This window comes from Hemitrygon akajei, chromosome 17 (genome assembly GCF_048418815.1).
Source record: "Hemitrygon akajei chromosome 17, sHemAka1.3, whole genome shotgun sequence".
Classification (NCBI taxonomy): domain Eukaryota; kingdom Metazoa; phylum Chordata; class Chondrichthyes; order Myliobatiformes; family Dasyatidae; genus Hemitrygon; species Hemitrygon akajei.
Window position 1 is genome coordinate 35160419 of NC_133140.1, and position 10735 is coordinate 35171153.

The 10735-nt window shown below is 42.3% G+C and overlaps 1 protein-coding gene across 3 annotated transcripts in view; it reads right to left on the reverse strand.

Moving 5' to 3' along the window:
* LOC140740594 (palmitoyltransferase ZDHHC1-like) overlaps positions 1 to 10454 on the reverse strand; it is a 39732-nt gene extending 29278 nt beyond the window's left edge. For 2 of the 3 annotated variants that reach the window (XM_073069881.1, XM_073069880.1), the window contains exons 1-4: positions 10058 to 10182; positions 6205 to 6420; positions 3236 to 3411; positions 1801 to 1902 (exon numbers count right to left, since the gene is read on the reverse strand). In XM_073069881.1, coding sequence (XP_072925982.1) covers positions 1801 to 1902; positions 3236 to 3411; positions 6205 to 6420; positions 10058 to 10072 — 509 coding nt within the window. In that variant the 5' untranslated portion in view covers positions 10073 to 10182. Of the gene's footprint in view, positions 1 to 1800; positions 1903 to 3235; positions 3412 to 6204; positions 6421 to 10057; positions 10183 to 10372 lie in introns of those variants that run through there. The other variant, XM_073069882.1, reaches the window with a different exon arrangement.
* Positions 10455 to 10735: the final 281 nt, after the last annotated feature.

Consider the following 10735-nt stretch of genomic DNA (forward strand, 5'->3'; position numbering starts at 1 on the left):
GGCAAGGGAAGGACGCACACGAACCCCACCACCGGCTGTAGCTATTAAAACGCTGTCGCAGGATTTCTAGCGTTTCTCCTTCGTGTGTTTCCTTGGTGCATCTGAGGGTCCTCCCCTCAGACCCGCCTTTATACTTCTTCACGAGATCGCAGGTGTCAATCAAGTTGCAGGTAATGCGATCTCTCTCTCAACCAGCCCACTTTGCCCGAGGGCTTTTCAGGTGGTCTCCATGAGACAATAGTCAAAGTCACTTTTATTCTGCGTCTTGGAAGAACGTGGTCTTTCGCACGTCTCCCTCTTGGGTCAGCTGACCCCCCTTAACTAGAGTTCTTGCGATTTTCACAAAGGAGGGGGCCAACGGCATAACACAAGAATCTACAGTGGTGAGGTCCACCTGACACAATCAGCATGGCAGACAATCTGATAACCTTCCAGTAGCTGGTTATTGCCTGTGAATATTCTCCTGAACACTCTGTCACTGTACAGGAGAGCCGCCAGATCATCTGAATACATCCCGGCTTGGCTTTGATTGCAGAAACTGCAGTGAGTTGTGTTCACAGCTCAGCACATCACGGGAATCGGCCTCATCTCTATGAACTCTGTCTATACTTCTTGCTGCCTCTGTAAAGCAGCCAGCAATATCAAAGACCCCCCCCACCCCAGGCATTCTTTCTTCTCCCCTCTCCCACTGGGCAGAAGATGCACAGGTCTGAAAGCAACTACAACAGGCTCAAGGGGGCTTCTATCCTGCTGTTATAAGACTGCTCCTTTGTAAAATAAATGGACTCTTGGCTTTGCAGTCTTCATTATGATGCTGCACTATACAGCTTACCTGCACTGCACTTTCTCTGTAACTTTTTATTCTGTATCATCATGTTGTATAACCTTGCTCTACTTCAAAGGATTTGACTGTATGAACAGTCTGCAAGACAAGCTTTCCTCTGTATCTCCGTATGTAACCATGATAAACCAATAACCAAAATCTGGAAACTGGAGCAAATGCTGAGATGGGTTGAGCTTAATCAGGGAAAGCAAAATAATATTGAACTGAAAATGAAACGTTATGCTTGTTCCACAATCAAACAGGAGGTTAAATATCCGCATCTAGTGGTACCTGCAAAACTGATCTCAAAAGCAAAGAGGCATTCGTTTTCCAGCTCTGATTCCCAATACAGTATTCAAAGCATTCAGTGCAGAGTGAACAGTACATTCTGTAAATTTCCTTCTACATTATATTTCTGTACACCCTCACAACGAACACGGCTTTTAAATGTCAAGATGCAAAGTACAGTTACACGATCTTTGAACATACTTTGGAGATATATTTGGTATCCAGCACTCCCAAACATGAGTGAAACGGACAGCAGTGAGTCCAGTAACACTCGTTTAAATCATCTGCACTTTACTGAATGAAAACATTAACAGATATACTGAAATAAAGCTCTACGTCAGTTAGCACTCCAAATTAGGCAAAACCTTCGATACAACACCACTTAATATATCAGGACCATTATATCATACCTCCAATCAATAGCATATACGAAACTTACATTCACAGTGATGGTCAGGGTCTGGTCCAAAATTTAAGAACTTTAGCTTGCTTTGTGTTTGAACTGGTTCTGATTGGGCCAAGTTTCAACTTAATGATGTTAAAACCAGACCCGACCGCAGCCTCTAGTCAGGACCATGTAATTATTCATGGTCATAACAGTTTAATTCAATTTTTGCTCCACTCAAAAATATTACGAAATAGCTATGTGTATTTTTTCTTATTCACAAGCATACAAAAACCTGCCTTACCGGTAATTTCTGCCTCCTACACAATTGTTGAGCCACTTACAGTGATGATCAAAATTACCTACACACTTCTTGCATTTATTGCAGTGATGGGAATTTCGACACCTGTGAATCAGAAGTACAAAAAAATATAATGATCTATCATCCCGAAATTATAATAAATATGAAAAAATAGGAACTTCTATACTTTTCCCACAGAGGAATAACTGTAGAGTCCTAGTGTGCTTCTGATTTGGTCAAAATACAAATAAATTACACTAACACTGCAGTGCAAATAGCCTACACATCGCACAGCATTCTAAAACAGCATCTGTAGGGAAACTACATGGTGGGAAGTTGTAACAGATGAACAGTCAAGGTCTGAAGGAGAGCACAGATCAGAATATTCATTGTGGAGGTTCCAGAGGAGGTTCACGAGATTGATCCTGGGAGTGGAAGGGTTAATGAACCAGAGGGGACAACTTCACTCATACCATCACTGAACTGTTCCCACAACCTGTGGGCTCACTTTCATACACTCCTTCATCTCATGCTCTTGACATTTATTGCTTATTTATTATATTTCTTTTCTCTTTTATATTTGCACAGTTTGTTGCCTTTTGCATGAAGGTTGATTGACCATCCTATAGGATGCAATCTTTCATTGATTCTTTTGTTTCTTGCATTTACTGTGTAAGACAATGAGTCTCAGGGTGACATATATGCACTTTGATAACAAACTTACTTTGAACTTTGAAACAGTAGTGCAGTGAACTTAAAGAAATAATTTCTTTGTTGCAAGCATTTTCAATCAATTTTACAATTCTAAGGCAATAATTTGCAGTTACTATAAAGGCATCAAATAACTACTGGTTGGAATCCAAAACTGTTAATATGATATAGACAATGATATAAACATAAAGATATCAGTTTAGACAATCTTAATTCTGCATTGAATAATATACATGATTTTGTATTATTCACATGGCTTACGACATCATAGGTCTACAAAGACATAAGGTCAGAGGTTAGGTACAAAGTTCTTCAAACCTGATCTGATCAGCTTTATTTGTCACATGTACATTGAAACATCAAAACTTACAGTAAAACGCACTGTTTTGTCTCAGCGGCCAACACAGTCAGAAAAACTCCATCACATGTGCTGGGGGCAGCCCACAAGTACCACCATGCTTCCAGCACAAACATAGCAAACTCACAATTCAATAACCCTAGCCCATACATTTTGGAATATGTACCTGGAGGGAAGCCATTCAATCACAGAGAGAGCACACAAACACTTTATAGACAGTGTTTGGAATTGAACCTCATCTCACAGCTAGTGCTATAAAGTGTTACTCCGACTGCCACACTACCATTGATCAAATGAACCTCACCGATCCTCTACTTTGTATATTTTTCAGCTCTAAGCAACAGAAGCATTACTCTGTCTGGTACTTACACCTGAACTTCACAAAGCGGGCAGTAACGCTCACGGAGACCAGATTTAAGTGGTTTGCCTTTGTACACCGGGGGTAATCTTTTATATCCCTTGGCCCGAACGCTATCCTCAGCTGGGTCGATGGTGGCTGCAATCACCTGAAAAGCTACGTGCCAAATAAAAGCACCACCAAACCACTAAAACGGGTTAAGGTTAAAATGTTCTGAATATTATGGATGAAATTTTGTAATTCTTTGCTTATCAGTTTTAAAACACTGAAATAAAATAATACAGTAGTTTCATACACACAAATCAACTACTTCAGCTTTGATCCAAGTTAAATGTCTTGCATTATTGGTGTTAAGCTGGTCAAACCATCACCCAAGTAAAATAATTTAATCAATTTGATCCATGCTAAAATTTCTTAGGATTGTAAGAGTGAATAGTTCCAAAATATACGAATGAATATTGAAAAAAATCGTAATTTCTTCTAAGGTGGTAAAATCATTAGGCTGCTTGTATTAAACCCTGTTCTACTAGAGTCGACATTTCAGTCCTAATGAAGGGCCTTGGCCCAAAGCATCAACTCTTTATTCTTTTCTATAGATGCTTTATGAGTGAGTGAGTGAGTGTGAGTGTGTTACTCATTGTGTGTTTACTGATATATTCTTTAATGTAGTTCCCCCAACTTATGTTGCATGTTTTGTAGTGTATTCAGGTTTATAGCTTAGATTTAATATCAAATCAAATCACTGATAATACTTTTTTTAACTGATAATACTGACCATCTTCCTTAACTATTCTATCATTAGTTCATGCTTTTCCCATTAAACAAAAATATTTAACACAAAACTACACTAGACTATGCGAGACAACACAAGGCTACACTAAACTACGTAGGACAACACAAAAACTACACTAGACTACAGACCTACACAGGACTACATAAAGTGCACAAAACAGTGCAGGGCAGTACAATAATTAATAAACAAGACAACAGGCACAGTAGAGGACAAATTACATATAATAATAAATGATGTAGATGTCAGTCTACTCTCTGGGTATTAAGGAGTCTGATGGCTTGGGGGAAGAAACTGTTGCACAGTCTGGTCATGAGAGCCTGAATGCTTTTTTACTTTTTGCCAGATGGCAGGAGGGAGAAGAGTTTGTATGAGGGGAGCGTGGGGTCCTTCACAATGCTTTACGGGTGCAGCGTGTATTGTAAATGTCTGTAATGGCAGGAATAACTGCTGTTGTATATAAGGAGGGGTATGATTTAGATCAGCCTGAAGGGGTGAAAGATAAGTATGGCTGTGGTTCAGAAATTGCTGATGCTGCTGATATGTTTCACAACACTCACACCAGTGGGAAAAATAACGAGAAAACCCCAAATTACAGACAGATACTTCAATAGAGGAGAGGGGGAGAGGGAGTTTTGGAATTGGAATGCCACATTTTAGGTGGACTAAAGGTGTATAACAAACAGTGAGCAACAAAGTTCAAAGTTTCACCAGAATGAATTTGGGGAGTAAAGCCATGGAGGATATGAAAGGTACACTGGACTTTATCTTTTATTAAAAGAAACAGAAGTCATGCTGAACCTTTATAAACATATGTATCACATTCAGTACTGGTCATCCCATGACAGCAAAGATGAGAAGGTTTTACAGAGTGCAATAAAATACTTTATGAGAGTGATTCCTGGAATGTGATACTACAATTAGAGATATTACAGAAGTTTGCACCACTTTTCTTAAAGAAGAGAAATCTGAGTGTAGATTTGATAGTGATGAGGGGTCTGGACAGAGGGGATAGTGGGAGGCTGTCCCCGCTGGTGAAGGGGTAAAGAACTAAAAGTCACAGGTATGTAACTAAGGGAAAATCAATTAAGAGTGACTTAAGATAAATCTTATTTTCATTATGCAACATATACATTCACTTTATTAGGCACACCAGCTTGTTAATGCAAATATCTGATCAACCAATCATGTGGTAGCAGCTCAATGCATATAAACATGCAGACGTGGTCAAGAGGTGAAGCTGACATTCAGATTAAACATCAGAATGGGGAAGAATGTGATTTTGCCAGACTGGGTGGTTTGAGTATCGCAGAAACTATTGATCTCCCGGGATTTTCATAGAAAACAGTCTCTAGAGTTTACAGAGAATGGTGCCAAAAAGCAAATAAAAAATACAGTCAGCAGCAGCTCTGTGGGCAAAAATGGCTCATTAATGAGAGGTCAGAGAATGGCCAGACTGGTTCAAGCTGACAGGAATGTGGCAGCAACTCAAGTAATCATGCATTACAACAGTGGTGTACAGAAGAGCCTCTCTGAATGCACAACATGTTTGAACCTTGAAGTGGATGGGCTCCAGCAACAGACGGCCACACTGAGTTCCACTCCCGTATGCAATAAAGTGGCCAATGAGAATCTGGAATGATGGTAATCTGCATATGTGACGCAGGCAGGTTCCATTCTGTCCTTGCATAAATAAATGGTGAGGAAAATCTTGAAAGGTTGCAGAGAAATGGCCAATGGGTAGAACTGACAAGCTGCTCAGATGGACAACGAGCATGGACTCAATTCTCCAAATGATCTCCTTCTATGCTACAACCATTCTATGATAGGGTTCCCTTCATAGACTGCAGAGACAGGCAGTCCTTGCTAGCCATTTGCAGTAAGATTTCCTGGTCTTGTAGACACTTTAATACTTTAGACTCCAGTTTATTACAGGAAAATGTGCTAAAATCAGAAGAATAAATTATAAAATTCATGCAGTATATTTTTACACAATGATTAATACCCACCTACTACAGTTCTTTATCAGTTCAAAATGCTTTTAAATTTCCATGCTCACCAAAACTGAAACCAGCACTGTTGCAAGATGAAACTTGCAAATAAAATTACTGCAAGGAAACAGGTCAGGCTGTGCAACTATTTCCTTAAACGTGTACTAGTAAGGTTTTGCATTCCTGTTAAAAAGGATACAACGTAGCCAGCAGGTACGCATCTCGATGGAAGAAGAGGGATAAGTATACCCACTACAACGATAAGGAAGTACAAGTAGGCGATCCAAGATAGTATCTGATAGGGATGGGGTGGCCAGCTCCAACCATTGACCTTTGGACGCCTGGGGGTGCAGCGTCTTTGACTACGACGGTTTTCCTCTGGTTCAGTTTTATGACCCTTACGGAAGCAATCCATCTGCAATGTAACATCAAAAGTCATATGTAAGCTAACATTGAAATAGCAACGAAGGTTATGTAGTTCCACTGTAGAGGCAATTCAGTTTACACTGCATTAACTTTATGCCCCAGTCATGAGTGTAAAATGAATTCTCACAGTAGTTCTTATGTAGTTTCAATTCACTTTCCCTTTGCATACACCTTGATTTTATTTATTCTGTGAGATGGTTTTCCTTACACAAACACTTTCACATCTGCCACACCCTCACCTTTTAGTTATTTTTCTTCTCCTCCGGCTATATGGCAGCTTGCAAACAGCTTTGAGGTGCATTACCACCACCTTCTGAAGTGGAGTGGGGGTGAGGATATCGAAATCCTATATACTTATATATATCTCAAATTCTATAAAAAGGTCTGTATTCTAAGGAACTGCACTATGTATTTAAATCAATAATCCTGTGGCCCTTTCTGCAAAATACTGCTAATGTTGCTGTATTTCCTGTCATATTGTTGTATTTGCAGTATAATCTCCCCATGTTCTTTTAGTAATCTGAAAATGAAAGGTGCGAGGGAGTGAGATTCATCAGCTGGCTGAGAAGCGATGTACAGCAACCTCGTGCTCAATGTCAGCAACACCAGGGAATTAACTGTGCACTTCAGGAAGGGGAAGCTGGGAGAACACACACCAGTCCTCATTGAGGGTCTGTGGTGGAAAAGGGTCGCAGCTTCAAGCTTCTGTGTGTCAGAGAATCTATCCTGGGCCCAAAATATTGAAATAAAGCACCTCCATGCTGTACTGCATTAGGAGTTTGAAGAGATTTGGCATGTCACAAATGTCTAGAGTTGAGTGGTGGAGAGCATTCTGACTGGATCGACAGAGGACACAGAGGGACATACACTCAGCCAATCCATCATGGGCAGAGACCATCCCAACATTAAGGATTTCTTTGAGAGGTGGAGTCCCAAGAAAGCGGCAGCATCCATCATTAAGGACTCTCACCACTCAAGCATGCCCGCTTCATAATTACCACTGGAGAGGTGGTACAGGAGAACTCCTGCTTCTGCCAGCAGATTTTTGAATACTCCACAAAGACTACTTCATTAGTTCTGATTGTGCAATATTTATTTTGTAATTTATAGTAGTCTATATCTTTGTGTTGCACTGTTGCCACGAAACAACAAACTTCATGACCTATCAGTCAGTGATAATAAACCTGATTCTGATTTTTATCTTACAGTCTGCCGCACTCCTGTTTTACTAAAACCTCCCAAATTCAAACAACATACGTAGATTTCATTTAACATTCTCTTTGTGAAAACAAGTTATTTTTGTCTGTCATAATATATAAAGTCTTTCATTCCGACAAATCATTCTTTTCTGTGCTTTCTCCTTAGCTTTAACCTCTTTCCAATAGCATCCAACACTGTCCTGTTCCCGGAGATAAGGAAATTGTTCCATATATCCAAACAGGCCCATTCCATTCAGCTTAAAGGAGCGAGCGGTGACCACACTGAAACATTTTTGCAACAGGTTTTAACAATCTATGAGCCTTGATGTATATTCTGAAAAGACAGACCTAAATCCAAGGAGGTGACAATCACTTAGGACCGAGTGACGAAGATATTTGCACTGAGGTGGTAAATGTTTGAAATTTCCCAACCCAGTCAGTTTGTAGGCACTCAGTGCGACTGATAGCTTTTTGAAATGGAAGGTAACCACAAGATATTATCATGTAGGTAGCAACAGGAAACTGTTTTAAATATATAAAGTAATTGAAAATTCTTTCTGAAGACTGCGCTTTAATATTATTGCTAAGATTGAACAGTTTATATAAAGACCGAAGAACTATAACACATAATCATACTGCCAACAGCTGTCAGTCTCGGCTAAGAAGATAGTCGATCAGTTCTAATCCATTGGGACAACGGAGAATCTCAAAGATTTACAAGCACTGCAATGAAAAAGCTAACTCCTGACCCAGTCCAAAATGTGAGAGAAGAACTGCAAGAGTTCCACTTTGGGGCACATATTCCCCTCCCCTCTCCACCTTCTGCAGCGATCACTCGGCACCACTCCCTTGTCTGCTCATCCCTCGCTAAATCCCCTCCAGGCTCTTATCCCAGCAACCTGCCCCTACTCATTGTCCTCACCAGCATTCAGGGCTCTAAACAATCTTTCCAGGAGAGGCAGCTTTTCACATGCAACTCCATCAGCGCCATGTATTGCATCCAGTGCCCTCAGCGTGACCTGCTCTACATTGCAGAGACCCGAAGCAGACTGAGGGACCACTGCATTGAGCACCTTCATTCCAGCTGCTAACGGTCAGGATATCCTCGTGAGCAGCCATTCAATTCCACTTCCAATTCTCCCACTGACGTATCTGTCCAGGGCCTCCTCGACTACCATGTTAGAGTGTTAGGCCTGCTAGAAGCAGTACCATCCTGATAGTCTCCAACCTGCATCAACATCACAGCCCACCATCTTCAGATTCCTCACCTCCTTCCCTTTATTCCACAGTCAACTGCCCTCTCCTATCAGATTCCATCTTGTTCAACCTTTTGCTTCTTCTATCACCTGACAGGAATCCCATTTACCTACCTTCCACCTGGATTTACCCATCATCCACCAACACCTCTTCCCCTCTTGCCCTTTCCTTCTGGCGCATGTCCCCCTTCCTTCCAGCCTTATGAAGGGATTGTCCATTTCCCTCCTAGCTGCTGCCTGATCCCAAACTCCTCCAGCATCCAGCATGTGTTGCTCCAGTTTTCCAGCACCCCTAATCTGTCTCTATTGTCCCTTTGATCAAAGATCAAAGTATATTTATATCAAAGGTTGCATGCAGTAGTCAACCCTGAGACTTAAATTCTCCACAGACAGCCACAAAACCCGTTCAAAATAAAACATTCCCCAGCAAAAAAATCCTTTGAACAGCAACAAGAACATCACCGTCCCTCCCCGGCACAACAAACAAATCCTGCAAACAGCAACAAGAACATCGACCTGAGCAACACACACAACATGCTGGAGGAACTCAGCAGGTCAGGCAGTATCTATGGAAAAGAGTACAGCGGGCCCAGTATGTCAACTGCACTCACTGCCTGGCCTGCTGAGCCCCTGCAGCATTTCGTGTGTGTCGCTTGGACTTCCAGCATCTGCAGATTTTCTCCAGTTTGTGACTGGACATCAACCTGAGGTGGCTTTGTTCACTGGCACTACCTGGGCCAGAAGAGTGATGCCAGCAGGCTTCAAATTTACCAGGACTCCTTGATACCACAAGCCTTCGCACACCCTGAAGTGCCTCAATGTTGGTCACTCTCACCTCACTACTGGAAAATTGCTGTCTCATCTACATTTGCACCTCGGCTGTGTGATCCAGGCAAAACCAGAATTGGGCACCCAAGCCCAGGTTACAGCAGGTTAAGTCCCATTTGACAGCACTAACACTTTGGCTGATACGGCATACAATGAAGATGAAGATGAATAGGTACTTGTGCCGACAATTGAAAGAAAACTGACTAGAGTGGTTTTACACTGTCATACCTGGTCACTACTTCGCATGTTCGGGATAGTATTGTAAATGTAGTAGACGAGGGTGGCGACAAGGCCGGCTCTGGAGGACATCGCAATGTAAGTTTACGATGCGCCATGCTCCTACCTTGGGTCGTGACATTGGCTCTGGGTCTGAGATCCTTACAAAGCGCGAAGCGGATCATTATCGTTAAATCCGTCCCCGTGAAAAGTAACTCGGTTCAGCAATACACAACCATCCCCTTCCCCTCGGCAGCCCGACCCGGGGCTCGGCACCGGAGCGCTGCCCACACCATCGCGCAGGGCGAGTGAATGACCGGCTGTGATTTCACCCTGCACCACCATATCGCCAAGAACCGCGCCACGGCGGGTACCGACCGGGCGGACAGCGGATAGTGATGGCCGCCACTCCCCGAGCAGAAAACACGTCCGCTCGCCATACCTTTCAAACACGTTATGCGCCATTGCAACCGCCAACACCATGGTCACCACTGTCCACGTCACAAACCGCCTTTCGTGACGCGACACACACTGCGCCTGCGTGTTCCGACGCCCGCGCGGCGCGGGAGACTGCGGATCGCTGGGGGAGGGGCTGTTTTCTTCTTCCAACTCCGATCGTCTGCCCGCTCCTCCCTTCCCAAAAAGTCCCAGTGTTTTCCGACCTTTCCTACTTGCCAACACTCCTCTTAGGCACAATATACTTTCCGGCGCCCTCATAGTGTAAAAACAAATCTACCATATGCTAAAATGAGAAAATGATTCTGCTTTAAACTTTTATCTGTCTTTAAACCTATCTTACACAACA